Source organism: Panthera pardus, unplaced genomic scaffold, assembly GCF_024362965.1.
Source record: "Panthera pardus isolate Hobbes unplaced genomic scaffold, ASM2436296v1 HiC_scaffold_15, whole genome shotgun sequence".
In the NCBI taxonomy this organism is placed as follows: domain Eukaryota; kingdom Metazoa; phylum Chordata; class Mammalia; order Carnivora; family Felidae; genus Panthera; species Panthera pardus.
The window spans coordinates 26,570,489-26,587,295 of NW_026526710.1; the positions used below are offsets into that span (position 1 = coordinate 26,570,489).

At 36.6% G+C, this 16,807-nt stretch overlaps 1 protein-coding gene across 2 annotated transcripts in view; it reads right to left on the reverse strand.

Annotated features, from left to right (window-relative positions):
* Window positions 1-1,691: 1,691 nt before the first annotated feature.
* SEH1L (SEH1 like nucleoporin) overlaps window positions 1,692-16,807 on the reverse strand; it is a 33,123-nt gene continuing 18,007 nt past the window's right edge. Inside the window, exons 5-9 of one of the 2 annotated variants that reach the window (XM_019433892.2) lie at window positions 11,977-12,075; window positions 7,438-7,578; window positions 6,552-6,709; window positions 5,083-5,233; window positions 1,692-2,365 (exon numbers count right to left, since the gene is read on the reverse strand). In XM_019433892.2, the coding sequence (XP_019289437.1) occupies window positions 2,170-2,365; window positions 5,083-5,233; window positions 6,552-6,709; window positions 7,438-7,578; window positions 11,977-12,075 (745 nt within the window). In that variant the 3' untranslated portion in view covers window positions 1,692-2,169. Of the gene's footprint in view, window positions 2,366-3,526; window positions 4,010-5,082; window positions 5,234-6,551; window positions 6,710-7,437; window positions 7,579-11,976; window positions 12,076-16,807 lie in introns of those variants that run through there. The other variant, XM_019433893.2, reaches the window with a different exon arrangement.

Sequence of the window (16,807 nt, forward strand, 5' to 3'; positions counted from 1 at the left end):
TACTTTCTGATTTCAAATTTTAAAAGCATTAAAATAAGGTGCAATTACAGCAAAGGAAACAACCAACAAAACTAAAAGGCAACCAACAGAATGGGAAAAGATATTTGCAAATGACATATCGGACAAAGGGCTAGTATCCAAAATCTATAAAAAGCTCACCAAACTCCACACCCGAATAACAAATAACCCAGTGAACAAATGGGCAGAAAACATGAATAGACACTTCTCTAAAGAAGACATCCGGATGGCCAACAGGCACATGAAAACATGCTCAACGCCACTCCTCATCAGGGAAATACAAACCAAAACCACACTCAGATATCACCTCACGCCAGTCAGAGTGGCCAAAATGAACAAATCAGGAGACTATAGATGCTGGAGAGGATGTGGAGAAACAGGAACCCTCTTGCACTATTGGTGGGAATGCAAATTGGTGCAGCTGCTCTGGAAAACAGTGTGGAGATTCCTCAGAAAATTAAAAATAGACCTACCCTATGACCCAGCAGTAGCACTGCTAGGAATTTACCCAAGGGATACAGGAGTACTGATGCATAGGGGCACTTGTACCCCAATGTTTATAGCAGCACTCTCAACAATAGCCAAATTATGGAAAGAGCCTAAATGTCCATCAACTGATGAATGGATAAAGAAATTGTGGTTTATATACACAATGGAGTACTACATGGTGATGAGAAAGAACGAAATATGGCCCTATGTAGCAATGTGGATGGAACTGGAGAGTGTGATGCTAGGTGAAATAAGCCATACAGAGAAAGACAGATACCATATGTTTTCACTCTTATGTGGATCCTGAGAAACTTAACAGAAACCCATGGGGGAGGGGAAGGAAAAAAAAAAAAAGAGGTTAGAGTGGGAGAGAGCCAAAGCATAAGAGACTCTTAAAAACTGAGAACAAACTGAGGGTTGATGGGGGGTGGGAGGGAGGGGAGGGTGGGTGATGGCTATTGAGGAGGGCACCTTTTGGGATGAGCACTGGGTGTTGTATGGAAACCAATGTGACAATAAATTTCATATATTGAAAAAAAATAATAAAAAAAATAAAATAATGTGCAATTAGATTGGAAGTCAACATCCGTCAGTTGTAGGTGTTAGTCTACATACTAACGTCCTACCTTTTTAAATAAATGTCATGCTTACCTCCAATTTTTTGATTGTTTGGATTTTTTTTTCAACATTGTATAAGGAGATATAAGCTTTACCGTCTAACAAATAGAATATAGTTGACCCTTAAACAACTCAGGGGTTAGATGGTGCCAATGTGCCCACAGTCAAAAATCTGACTCTAACCTTGGACTACTTAATAGCCTACTGTTGACTAGAAGCTTTACCAGTAACATAAGCAGTCAATTACCACCTATTTTGTATGTTATACATGTAAAGTAAGCTAGAGAAAAAAAATGCTATTAAGAAAATCATAAGGAAGAGAAACTACATTTATAGTACCATGCTGCATTTACTGAAAAAAATCTATGTATAAGTGGATGAGTGCAGTTCAAACCCATGTTGTTCAAGGGCCAGCTGTTCATTCTGTTTTCATAAGGCAACAGATTCATATCTTTTAAAATATATTTTATTAAATAATCTACTTGGAGAATAATTACAAAAGCTTTAAACAGTAATTCCAAGTAGTAAAAGGCAATTTCCTTTCAAAAAAAAAAAACCAGAGTCCATTATTATGTTTTGCTGCTTTATACACAGGAATGATTTATTTTACAAACTAGTCAGATCCAACATTAGACTGTAAATTTTAAAACATTTCTTAATATGTCTCAAAGGCAAAGTGAACTCTATGATATGCTTTCACATTAACCAGAATGACAAACCATAAGAAAATTAACACCATAACAGTTCAAGATAAAACGAATAGGCACTTTGAAAGTGAAATCAGCTACTGTAAATCTCATAGTTCACGTTACTTGTACTTATCGCATTTCATCAAAGGTTATCAACCAGTGAGGCAAATGTTCCTTTGATGCAGAAGCACAAACACATTTAGGTTCCAAACACTGTGTTCTGGTTGTAATACATGCAAGACGGACCCTAACTTAGAAAAATCTTCTGAAAGAAAATGAAGAAAAACAAAAAGCAGCCAGGAATGAAAGCATTTACAAGCACTTGAATAAGGCCTTTAAGTGTTAAATCAGTGTTTTAAACCCCTTCATTCTCAGGTAAGGGATTAAGAGGCCGAGAGAGAGATCGTCTGCGAGGGTGAGGATACTGGAGGTTGGCAGTGTCAGCATCGCAAGAGTGCTCTACCAGAGGAGGAGGAGGAGGAGGAAGGAGCTGGGCATAACTGGACCATCTCGATCCAGCCCGTGGGGAATCCAGAGGGGGAAAGAAATACCTGAAACAATGAAGACAGGAACAAAACACCAAAACAAAACAAAAACAACAGAAAAAAAAAAAAAAGAAAAAAAAAACAGAAGAAAAAGAGAAAAGTAGTAAATACAAAGAGAACCAAAGAGGAGAAAACACATGCTGGAAAAAAAAAGCTTTAGTATATTCATGCCAAAACTAACAGAACATAATCGCAAAAATCAAGACCCTTACTCAAATCAAGCTTGCTTAAGCAAGTATAGAAACTTGAAAGAAAGAAATACAATCTGTTAAACTTAAAATGTTAAAAAAAATTATCAGTATGAATGTTACAAAAAAAGACATTTTATAATTTAAAACATTTTCTAATCTTTCAGAAACATATTTGATGCGATCCTGGAAATTTACAAATCTAATAAGCTTTTTATTTTAAGCAATGCTTCGTTTGTAGTAGCAGCAGGCACATGTTTTGTAGTGCATACAGGACACTGAGAACCAATCCAAATATACTTTCACAAAGTATGGCCAGCTATTGCAATATACTTCTGAAGAAATACAATCTTTGAAAACACTTAGCTGCTTTTCTGCAAAAACTTTAAATAGTACAAAATTTTGATAAGTAAAAGAGCTCAAAGAATATGTCCTATTGTTATTCTTTTGCCATTTTATAACTTACCCGTAATACTTAAGCACATTAGCAAACAAAGACTTAGAGCTTTGTCATCAAGGTCAAAGTTCTAAAGAATATGAACTAAATGAAGCAGCCAACTAAATTAAAATCCTGAGGCTTGGAATGTGGAGGTTAATGTGCATGCACAATTTCAGCAAATTTTTAACTGCTCCTCTTATAGTATGTTTCCAAATTTTGACTTGAAGGAAAACTTAAGCCATGGAATTACACCATAAAAAATATACAAGCACATATTAGAAACATTTAGCTCTTTAGTGAATATGAATTGAAAACTTACAAAGATGTTTTCATTTTACTACCATATTATAAATGAAGCAATACCATATGTTTAATTTGGCCACAAACTGTACAGTCAAATTACTTTCATTTCACTACTACTTCTCTCACTCCTTTACTAATATTTTTTAAATATTACAAAGAAATGACAGAGTTGTATTAAATAATATCACGTATAAGCCAATTCTACAAAAGGTAATAAACAGATTAGCACTCAAAACAATCTTTATGAAAAATATTTATTCAATCTTCAAATTAAAATTATAAAAATTCATAATTTTCGCTGTTTTAGAAAACAAAAGAAATAAGCCTATATTCTCCAAATGGAATAAAGTGGTATTTTCCCTCCTCCCAACTACTTACAAGGATAGTAACAATCCTTTTAATTTTAAACCCATGTTAGTTTCGGGAACATTTCAAAAAATTGTTTTGGTGACAATGTCTCAACAAAAAGCCTCTCCATTTATATTTCAAAAGTTTCAAATAGTGTCAATAAACTGGCTAGTACAAAAAAAAATGATATACACGGTATTTTTAAAGGCCTTTTGGATTGCGTTTAGTAGTAAGCAGGCTGCTGGTGTATCTTGGGAGAGGTCAAACGGCGCTGGGGAAGGGGAAAAGGAGCTCGCTTTCCATTCCTGTGTGCATGCAACAAGCAGCAAAACAGCAAAGTTACTCCAGTTAGCTGGTACTCAGCTGTGCTTTCTGTTAAAGGACATAATACAAATGGAGAAGGGAAAATGCATCACAGATCTAACACACACGGTTATTGGCACAATAAGAATACAGATCAAAACTTCAAAGCTCTTTACAAAAGAATATACACAGTACAGGCAGCAACCAAAAATCAGATTTTTTTTTTTAAATTAACAGTAGTATCCTTTGTTTCATGAAATCATTTTTATAATCTGATCTCTTCTGTGGTAACCTGAAATTGTTTACATGCAAATACTTAAATCTCAAAATCGAACAGGACTTTTTAAATAAAAATTTAACATTATAAAAATAGTTGAAGAAATTTTAAATAGAATTCTAAGATGACAACAGAATAACCACAGGACAGTTTGTTAATAAGGACCATGCTTTGAAGTTTCCTGAATCGTATTCCAAATTATTCACAAAGGCATATTAAAATAAGCTGATCTTAAAAATTCACATATTTGAAATCTGAATATGAAAACAAAGGATGACTCTTCAGATCACATTGTTTGTCAAGATAAACAAGAATCTAAAATATATTAAAAATTCTAAAAATCAAGAAATCACAATTTACCATTTTCTCTTACAATCTCCATTAAAGGTTTAAACACACCCACACACACACCCAACACCCACAAAACACATTTAACTCACTCTCATCTACAAAGGCTTAATGTATTTTATTGAAAATTTCAGCTTGACCTAATTCAAAGGCTACACTACTACCACTAACATACTAATGCTCATCTAGGACTAAAATCCTCAGCATTATCCCAGATTTGCTCTTCATCTTACTTGAGAAGCAAAGTAAAATCTTTAAGTTATAAACATTTCTGACGGACCACTAAATTTCAGAATATAATTTAGTTTGTTTAATGGCTTAACAATCTACCTAATAAATATTATGACTATGTAAGCTAAATACAGAGCTAACAAAGTGAATTTTTTCTAGTATTATAATTGTGTATGAATTTCTTTATTCAATCTTAAAAATCCATGAAATTACACACCTTTAGTCTGGCTATCAGAATGATTTTAAAAAGGAGATAATTTCTAGTTTTCCCACAAAAACAGCCTACCTGCCAGAAGAAGATCCATTTAATGAATTTTGAAGATTTGGGATATTTGAACCTAGGGAAGGATTTGAGTTTCCCTGCTGAGAATTCCCAGTGACAGGGCTCCCATTACCTTTCAAAATACCAGTACACTTCCAATTGTCCATATAATTAGCTGAAAGGAAAATGGTCAAATACATTAACATGGCTAATAGCTTTGTTCAAGGACACAAATCTGTGTTCAAATTCTTAAACTACAATGAAAAAAACAAAAGAGGACTACATATCTCTCAAGATAAATGTTAAAGACATCTTTTAAATGAAATACGTATCTCAATTTTACCAATTATTTTTTAAAGTTTTAGAAAAATTACTAATTTAAAAAACAAAGTTTCTACCATTTCCTTTCCTTACAAGACAAATATTAACAGAGACAATTCTCTAAGCTACCACATTAACTTTAATATCAAAATAAATTTTTCATTTCATGATAATGAATTTCGATTACTTGTATATGTAGGGTTATGGAGCTGTCTTCTTGGTTATGCAAGTGTAAGTCATGTGGGTACTTAATGTCCTCAGAGACGGACCCCTTTGGGGTTTGAGTAGCTAACCCAACATGGCCTAATTCTTCTAATACAAAATAGGTCACTGGAGACCCTTAGCCCAGGAAACCCAAGTTAGGGAGCCTGCTGGAGTGAAGCTGGATGGTCCTGACTAAAGACCAGGGGCAAGAAAGAGAAGCAAAGCCCTTGACAGCAAATGATACTGAGGAAAAGGGAGGTCTGGGCTGGTTCTGCCACAGCCTAAAACTGACCATGGGAGACTCAGCCAAATTGCATTTTGAGAAACAGTAACTACTCAGGGTACATGAGCTAAGCTATAGGTTATATGGGATGCCACTGACTAGAGTGGGACAAGGACCAAGGACACCTCCACCCAGTAGATAAACGTCCAAGGAAAAATGTAGACCATGCTACAGCAACCACAGCTAGCATCGAGTTACTAGACCGAATTCTCACTCAGCATGCCATTTACAAGAAACTTTCAGAATCAGTGGCCAGAAGATTCTTCAACTTTCGAGAGTTGCAGAGAAGAGGTGGAGATGATACTGGATTTTCTCCTATTAAGGGCTGGTTAGCTAGAGCAATTATTTAATAAGAGATGTCTATACCTCTATCCTGTGTTTGTAGAGCAGTCACACAAGTTACACACATAGCAAACGGTACCTTTTGGAGATACTGCATATTCTGTTACAATTACTTTTAGTTTTAAAAGGAGATCCACATGGAAACTTAAAACACAATTCAAGTGTCATTAACTGCCATGAACTAGGTAGACTGATAGAGGTTCAAAATAACACAAATATAAGACATTAATTTGAAAATAACTGTAGAAAGATCATTTTTTCCAAAATATTTCCGAGTTTACATTTCTAAATGAAAATTCTTAAGTAGCAACATAGAGCAACAATCCGTTCATTAAAACCTTACCTTTCCATAATCTTACACAGCCATCATCTCCTGAAGATGCTAACACTGTTCCTGTTATATTCCAACTCACTCGCCAGACCTGGGAATTATGATTATCAAACTGAGCCACTATATGGATTTCAAATTTTGTTGGTCCACCAGAGGAGGTAAGTTCTTTCCTATTAATAAAAAGATTTTCCTGAGAAATGCTGAGAAAAGATTTTACACACATGGTTCTAAATAAAAAAAATACATACACTTACCATATTATTTTATAATTATGTTCATATCTAAAACTACCACGTTCCCTCCCATACTCCCCCACCTTAACTCATTGAGAGCTGGGCCATGTCACTTTCATTTGATTCTCCAGCACCTGGCATGATCCTACCACATAAAAATTATTCAGTGATTATTTCATGGAAGAAAGGAACAACAAAAGAGGCTTTATTCACCCAAACACAGTTGAGGAATAAAATACATAACAATTAATTTTAAAAGGAAAGCAGTAGGAAGGGAAGAATAGAAGGGGAGAAGGAAGAAAAAAAGGAACTGAAATTCACAATTCCAAAATTAAAGCCTGAATACATTATTCACAAGAATTTCTGAGCTAATTTAATTGTCCCTAAGTTACCTGACACCTCGCATTTGTTCAAACATTTACACAGTACCAATTATATTCAGAGGATCCAATTCATCGTAGTAGCCTAAATAAAATGCAATTAAGAAAATATAAATCTCCTATCTTTATTCAATTCCCCATCCCCAAAACTCATATATTTATAGATAAAATGTTCATTAAAGAATCCATTCTTCAGATCACAGTTGCCTCTTCATTCTCTTCCACAAATGAAAATAATCATGAGTTAAGACCATTTTTAAATCAGTAATTGCTTCAAAACCTCACCTCACAGGCTTTAATGTAAAAATTCTCACATCTTTGGTTGCTATGGCTAGAATGTGGAAAGACCTTCCCAAGTTTGGAGCAAAGGCAATATCATGGACAGGATCTGTGACTGTCATGAGGGTTTCAGCTTTTGCATATTTCCTAATAAAAAAACAACTTATGTTAAAATTTTCAGAAATTAAAATTTTTAAAAATCCACGTTTTTTACATTGTTCACAATGAAACAGTGTTTACCTCTGCAGTATATATATATAGTATGACCAAGGCCTAACCCCCAGAAACTGAATGTGACCTAATTTAGAAAAAGGGTCTTTGTGTATACAACTAAGGATCTCAGGACAAGATCATCCTGGACCATCCTTATAAAAGACAGAAAAGGAGATACAGAGAAGAAAGCCATGTGAAAACAGGGAGAGATTGGAATTATGCAGCCAGACACCAAGGACCTCCTGAAGCCACTAGAAGCCTTAAGAAACAAGGAAGAATTGTGGAAGCAGCATGGTGCTGACCACACCTTGACTTTAGATTTCTGGCCTCCAGAACTGTGAGAATAAATTGTTTTGTTTGTAGTGATTTGTTATGGCAGCCCTGGAAAATTAATATAAAGCCCCCAGGTTTTGTTCTTTGATTTTGTAAGTTTAGCTTAGAACAGTTTAACAAAACTTTAATTAGAATGAGATGCTGGGGCACCTGGGTGGCTCAGTCAGTTAAGGTGCTGACTCTTAATCTCAGCTCAGGTCATGATCTCGCAGTTCGTGAGACTGAGCCCCACATTGGGCTCTGCACTGATAATGAGGAGCCTGCTTAGGATTATTTCTCCTCTCTCTCTGCCCCTCCCCTGCTTGCCCACGTTCTCTCTCTCTCAAAATAAATAAACTTAAAAAAAAAAATGAGATGCTGATTTATTAGCCATTAATATCTATTTTCAAGAAAAGGGTAATTGAATTTCCTAAGTATTTGAGTATAAATTGGAAAATGAATTTGATAACAGGAGGAACTGAGTTCTTCTAATGGTAATAAAGGGCACTATACTGAAATCTGTTTCATCCTTACAATTCTATTTCTACATGTGCAAACGGAGAAGATAATGAAGGAGACAACAGATAAGAATTTTCTATTGTTTTTCTCCATTGTAAGTTCAATATCAGGGACAGAAATGAAGCACAGAACCCTGTATGTAACAGAGGGAGTCAGAGAGAGGTACCTCTCTTACCTTTTCACTACCCTCCTCTAATATACTGGTGTTCCCAACAAATCTATGCTTGGCCTTCTTTTCATGCCAACATTTTCCCCAAATGTCTCCAAGCTAGCACATGCCTCAAGGCTCCTTGACCTCGTCTTCCCCTACATGATCATCCTGAGTAATCTAATCCACACCCTTGCTGCTTCTACTGTCTGGTCATAACTCCTGTGTTGGATCCTAGACAAGTCATTTTACTTTGTTGATCTGTTTCTTCATTCGTAAAATGGTGATAATATAAAAGCTACCTACCCTCCTCATAAGGTGATTGTTAGAATTCAAATTTTATAATGTATGTGAAAATTCCATATAACCTGTATAAATATTGGCACTTGTACTATTATCTAGACTAGGTCTGTCTTAATATTTTCATTCACCAATAGAAATAAATATATCCAATACTGGTAAATTCGACAAATGTTTTCTATTTGTTACTACTATTACTATTACTACTACTATCACTTATAGAAAGCTCAGTTAGGTATTCATAACTGGATGCTACATACTCCACTATCACATAGCCTCTACATAACATGTTCAATCTGTATAACAACCTTTGAACAACTCTTACTTCAAAGAAACAGACAAGGACCATCCCCAAAATGGCTGATCTTAAAAGGTCTGGTAACTTCCTAAATCAATCCCACATACACTCACACACAGACACAGTTACCTTCCCAATGCCACTTCCTGGCCATTCTAGATGCAGAAAATGCCTGGCACTTGCTGTCTACTCCCTTGCAGCTAAAGCACAGTGAGCGACCCAATTCTGGTCAGTGGGACCCAATGAAAAAGCTTGCTAAGGTACTTCGAGAAAACTTTTTCTTCTCTCCCTCATACAAAAAGATACATAAAAGCCAATGCCCTTCTTTGTATCTGCATGTGAAACCTGGAAATGCTCTTGTGATCCTAAGAGGGAGCTGTCACCAACACACTAAGGATGACTAAGGAAAATACCAAAACCTCTGATGTCATCACTGCACCAAGTGAGCCACTTAACCCCGGAACTGTTCCACTGCCAGGCTCCTTGTTACAGGGCAAATACAGGGAATCCAGCCCCTAATCTAGATTTATTCTGCTAAGAGACTTATACACAACTTTGGATTATCTTTATCACTGAATTCTTTTAAGTTTTAGGTACTTTCTATCTGCCCTGTATATTCTTTCAGAATTAACTTGCAAGTTATTTATCCCTTTACTCAAATATTATTTATGAAGCAGTTTCATTCTCCTACGTTTTAGAAATGGTCCCACATTCAAAGTTTTAGATTTATGCCTCCAAATTCATTCTGTTCAGCTAAGGTTGAAAGAAATCACTTTAACAGTATTAACTCTTCATAAAGCCTCTTTAACAAGTGCTAGTGATGTGGTTCATAGCTTTAATAGCTTACAAGGCTATAAAGCCTCAAAAAGTTCTAAAGGAAGGTTCCTATATTCTAGAACTGTGCTGGCCAATACTCCAGTCACTAGCCACATGTGCCTATTTTAATTTAAATTAATAAAAATGAACAAATGCAGTTCTTCAGCTATAGTAGCCACATTCAAGCTTCAACAGTGGCATGTGGCTGGTGGCCACTGCATTAGCTAGCACAAGTACGGGGCATTTGCATCAGTGCAGCAAGTTCTACTGGACAGCACTGTTGTAAACAGTCTCTCTGAAGAAATCAACAATCTGGGAAGTAGAGGGCTGGAGTAAGAACCCCTCAAAACTCCTAGTAACATTCTGAAATTCAGAGCCCACAGGAATTAAAATATACTGGTCCCCCTACTAGCCACAGTCTCGCTTTCCACGGTTTGTTACCCACAATCAAATTTACATCCAGAAGATGATGCCCCTGATTTACCGTCAGAAGGTCAGCATGCCTACATCACTCACATAGGCATTTTATCTCATCTCATCACATACACATTTTATCGTCTCTCATGGTCACAGGAAGTGAATACAGCACAAAAAGATATTTTAAGAGAGAGGCTGCAATCACAGAACTTTTATTACAGTGTATTGTTATAATTCTTCTATTTTATCATTAGCTATTGTTAATCTAATACTCTAACTTATAAACTTTATCGTAAGTATGTATGTATAGAAAAAAAACACAGATGACACAGAATTTGGTACTATTAGAGATTTTAGGCAGCTACTAGGGGTCTTAGAATGTATCCCCTATGGATAAGGGGGACAACTGTAGTTCTTTCTTCTCTTCCACTTCTGGCCCTACCCAGTATCTGACTCTTAGACCCATGTGCTTGTTACCTAGCACATGTGAAGCCTACCTGATCAACTGATGGGTGCTCTTTTCTCCTACAAGATCTGAGAACACCTCTGACACACAGCTTACAGCTCTCAGAAGTACTGCAGGTATCTCAACATGACCCAAAATAGACTTTACTTCACATGCTGCTATACTCTACCCAAATGTGTCCTGTTTCCAGATGTCCTTATTTTAAGAAATTACATACCACCCATTGAATTATTAAGCCAGAACCTTGAAAATCATCTCAACAGATCCCCCTTTCTTCACCTTCTAAATCTAGTCATCAGATTCTATTGATACCATTTCTTAAATTATTCTCACTGTCCACTTCTCTCCATCCCCATTTGTCACTACTCTATGCCAAAGCCACTATAATCTCCCACCTAGACTGTTATAACAGCACCCAATCACTGAATCCACTCATGTTGCCCTCTAAAATACTTTTCACACCTATGGAAGAGTTTAACTACCATCCAACCCTATTATTCCCCAACTTAAAACTCTTTCAATGGCTTCATATCACCCATAAAATCTAAACACAAAACACTAGGTCGTGCAGATATAAGCCTTGCATATTTCTCACACACTCCCTTTTGCCTATTACATTTCAACTACAATAAAAATATACTGGTTTTCTCTTGTTCATGTACCTTATCACATGTAGTTTTCTCCATTTGGAATGTTTTCCCCTCTTTAACACTTTACTTTTCACTCATCCTGTAAGTTTTGTCTGGAGTGAACCTTCCTGGCCCCCTCTCCCAAGGTGTAGTAAGCCCTTAACATCCTGATTCTCCCAGTTGATAAAATTCATCACCATTTTTTACTCTTTTTGTTTCTCTGCAAGATAGTACATATTATGAAATCAGTCACCTTTTCCTCTATACCATTCAATTTTATATTATGGTAGCCTGGCACAGAACTTGGCATAGCCTATGAAATTAGTAAATATGTAATGAATGATGCATAATTCAGTGAATAAAGAAATAACATTTTAAAAAATCAAAGTGCAATTAAGAACAATAATTAAGACCAAATAGTACTAACCTGGTGTTTTCATTATATTCAAAAATCTGAACCTTGGCCATTGCATTTGGACTACTGTCATCACTTCCTACAGCTATCATGGGGGAATGAGCACGAGAGCTAGAAATGAAGAGTAAAAACTATTTTACATAAGTTAATATACATCTAATTCAAAGAATTAGAAAAACCTGGCATCAAGTAGCTCTACAACCCACATGTAAGCATGCCACTACTGTGACTAGATCCCCACCATGTATCTGACACAGTCACACCTTGGGAGGGTGTGTCCTTGAGAATGCTCAAGGTGGGGACAGATAATACCATCCTCTTGCCCCTCTTGCTGACAGAAAAAGTAGCTCTTTTCCCAAAAGAAAAGGTTTCAAGAATTCAGTAGATTAAAAAAAAAAAAAAAAGCCAAAAAAACAAACAAAAAAAATTTTTTTAAAAAGGCGACAGCCAAGAGGTCTTAGAATTTTTCTTCCTGAAAGATTTGGTCATTCACTATGGAATAAAAAGCAACCCTACAGTGACCAATTCATGACAAAAAGATTTTAAGTGCTTTGTACAAAAAGAAGAAACCCTGGGGACTCCTAGATGGCTCAGTAGGCTCAAGTCATGACCTCAAGGTTTGTGGGATAGAGCCCCGCACGGGCCCTTTCTCTCAAAATAAATAAACTTAAAAATAAATAAATAAATAAATAAATAAATAAATAAATAAATAAATAAATAAGAAATCCTGATAAAAGGAGAAAAAGTAGAAAAAGACCACACCTCAAGAAAGCATGCTACCCACATGTCATTCTCTTCTCTAGATTCATTTTTAAAAAGGCAAGAGAAGTAATAAGATAATGAACTCTAGTGAAATAAACTCCAGGTTACATTATTTTCTTCATTTCTATACCTAATTACCTCAATATTGATTTCCTTTGCCTCCCTCACCCAAATTAAGTAATATCTCTGTGAACATTACCCCTTGTTTAACATCTGACCTTGACACTGTCATCTGCCAACTTCATAAAGGTGAAAACAGAATGTGGCAATTAAAAAAAAAGTAGATTGATCACCTACATCTCCTTCCCCTCCCTCCTAAGATTCCATGGAAATGATGAAAGAATAACACCATCATAATAGTCCTAGATATCAATGTGCCATCAGAAATCAAGAAATTTAAAGGAATTCCAGGAAGACAGGAAGCAGAAAGAAAGAAGACATGCAAGGGGGACAAGAAAAGAGCTCTATCAGTATCAGTAAGGAAGAAATTCCACAAACTCCAGCCTCCTCAATACATGCAAAGAACAGGAATGAGTAAGGAGACAATCATGAAATGATTCATTTAAAGAACTGCAATCAGAAGACCCCTTAGCTGGCAGCCAACTGGGCTCTAGCTAAAGAGAGTCTGAGGAAGGATAAGTGAGATGATCAAAACTTAACAGGAAAGAGACCCTGAAATAAAACAGCACTCCAAAACTGGCAGGGAGAGGAACAGAAGGAACAAAACACATTAAGGTGCTCCATCCCAAAAGTCAAGTCCTCCTGACTTTGGCAATTGGGGGTACCCCAGCCTGTTTTCCTCAGTTCCCTTGGCCTATACTCCCTACAAGGAAATCCTGCCAACACACTCCACCTAAGATGAAACTCAGCCAACCCCTAGGTAAGAGAGTGACCTACTAAGAAAACAGAGCACCTAGCAGAAGAAAAATACCAATACCTGTTTTCTCTACTAGGCATAATAGTCTCTTGTTCATAACTACAAATAGATAAGCAAAGACTAACACACAAGGAAAACAAAAAGCATGAAAATAAAGACCAAGATATACAAATGGATCTTTGAGAAAGTAGATATAGCTGATTCTCATTATTTGCAGGTTCTTTATTTATAAACTGGCCTACTTACTAAAATTTGTTTGTAACCCCCCCCCCAAATTCAACATTTGGGACTTTCGTGGTCACCCATAAACATGCCTAGAGCAGCTCTGCAAAAAATTTGAGTCATTTGACCCACGCAGTCCATACTGAGACCGAACAAGATAAGGTTCTGCCTCCTTATTTCAGCTCTCATGCTGAAAACAAGTGTTGCCTTCTATTCACCACCATGCTTTTCATATTTTTGTGCTTTGTGTTGGTGATTTCACTACTTAAAATGGCCCCCATGGGTAGTACTGAAGTGCAGTCTAGTTTCTATGCTTAGCAAGAAGACTATACAATGTGCCTCATGGAGGAAATACTGTGTTAGATAAGCTTTGTTAAGGCCTGAGTTTTTTTTTTAACGTTTATTTATTTTTGAGACAGAGAGACAGAACATGAACAGGGGAGGGGCAGAGAGAGAGAGGGAGACACAGAATCTGAAACAGGCTCCAGGCTCGGAGCGGTCAGCACAGAGCCCGATGCGGGGCTCGAACTCACGGGCCGCGAGATCATGACCTGAGCCGAAGTCGGACGCTTAACCGACCAAGCCACCCAGGCGCCCCAAGGCCTGAGTTTTAATGCTGTTGGCGGACTTCAATGTTAACAAACCAGCAACATATGCTTAAAAAGGTATCTTTGAACACAAACACTCATAAAACAAGGTTAAGTATTTATCACTTGACAAAAATGTGATCAAAGGCTCATGGGAAACCAATCCTATATCTCTCAAAGGAGTGAAAGACACACTTGTCCCCTTAACTGCCTCCATTTGGACCTCAGTCTGTACTTTCTGATTTTTTTTTTTCCAACTTATCTCTTAACTCAGGCAAAAGACCCAGCCTGAAAAGCATCGTATAATGAGAACCAAAACTATCCCCTCAGGCAGTAACAGCTGCCCTGCTACAGCAAGACCAAAGTGAATGACCTCAACACAGTGACTAACCTGACCTTTACTGAACAGCTAAACATACCCAATGACCTTTATCCCATATTTTCTTTATATAAACCTGAAGTATTTTCAGCATTTTGGAGACAGCCTTTGTGACACTAGTCCACTGTCTTCCCGGTGTGGGCCTCACTAATATAAATTACTCTGTTGTTCCATCACCACTCATTTCTCTGCCTCTGGATTTACTAGCAGCCAGTGGCTGAACCTGTTCCATTTGAGAACCCTAAATTTATTATTATTTATAATGAAATAAAATTCAGAACTTCCTACCGTCAAAAGTCATCACAGTGTCAAAATGACAAACCACAAACTAGGAGAATACACATGCAACAGTGCTCTGGTTACAGGAGCAACGGTTCGGTTCATTCAGTGTTCACTGAGCTTTACAGAACATAACTATTGCAAATAAGGAGACCTACTGTAATTCAAGAAAGAAACACAAATTTTAATTACAACCCTCAAAGAAATATCATATCCATGTAACAAAAACCGACTGGATACCCAGAGAACTAGCAGGAGATCTTGATGACAGAGTAGTAAATCTCCAAACCATTTTAAAGAAATGGGAGAGTAAATCCAAGAATATTCAAAGATGAGTTCCGTAAAGGCAGAACAGAGACAACATAAGAAAATTATCAAAGAATCGTAGGAAATTTTTTAAAAATCATAAGAAATTTCCAATTAGACAAGAATCTTCATTTTGAAAGGCAGCACTAAATGGCAAGCAGGATGAATCAAAAAAGACCAACACCTAATAGTATATGTCTGGGTTTACTTCAAAATAATCCAGTTTTTTATTGGGAGAAGAGGGACAGTGGGAAGTCATATACAGATGAAAAAAAGACTAGCTTTGAGTTATTGCAGCTGGGTGATGAATACGTGAAGGGTCTGCCCATTGTATTATCATTTTTGGTAGATATGAAAATTTGCCTCATAAAAACTGTAAAAAAATACCTAGAAACATCCTGGATACATTTTAGAATTCTGCTACCTCAAATCACACAATGCAATTCCAGGAGGTATAATGACCTAAATGTGAAAAGCAAAACCAAAATCCATTCAGAATACACTTGAAAACCTTAAGGTGGTGACAAATCCCTCAAGTAAAACACAAAAAGCACTAGAACAATAAAGGAAAGACTGATACACGTGGTTACATTAAAACTCAGAACTCTCTAGGGGCTTCTGGGTGGCTCAGTCAGTTAAATGTTCAACTCCTGATGTCGGCTCAAGTCATGATCTCATGGTCATTGAGACAAAGCACTACATCAGGCTACATGCTGAGCGCAGAGCCTGATTAAGATTCTCTTTCTCTCCCTCTGCTCCTCTCTCCCATTCACGCTCTCTCTCAAAAGAAAGAAGCCTCAAAAATTTATAATAATACAATAAAATTCAGAACTTCCTACCATCAAAAGTCATCACAGTGTCAAAATGACAAACCACAAACTAGGAGAATACACATGCAACAGAGCTCAAAGTAGTTAAGACAAAAATCCTGAAAACTTCCAGAAAGAACAGGCTACCTACAAAAGAACCAGCATTAGACTGACCTCAGACTTCTCATTAACACTTAAATTAAAAAGATTCTCAAGGACACTATCTTCAAAATTCTTACATTTTGAACTTAGAACTCTAAAACTAGCCAAACTACAATTAACCATGGGGTAAAATTAAGACGTTTTCTGGTATGTCAGAATTCAAAGAGGTTTGCCATCCATCCGTATGAAAAAAAATATACTTTAAGAGGTGTATCAGTCACCAAAATAAAAAAAAAAATCTAAAGACAACATGTGATATGAAAATTGTGACAGCCAAGTATAACCCAGAAGACTCAAGAAAGAAAACAGAGCATCCATCAGAAGTTAACACCACAAGCTGCTGCAGCCACTCTGGAAAACAGTATGGAGGTTCCTCAAAAAACTAAAAATAGAACTACCCTACAACCCAGCAATTGCACTACTAGGCATTTATCCACAGGACACAGGGGAGCTGTTTCGA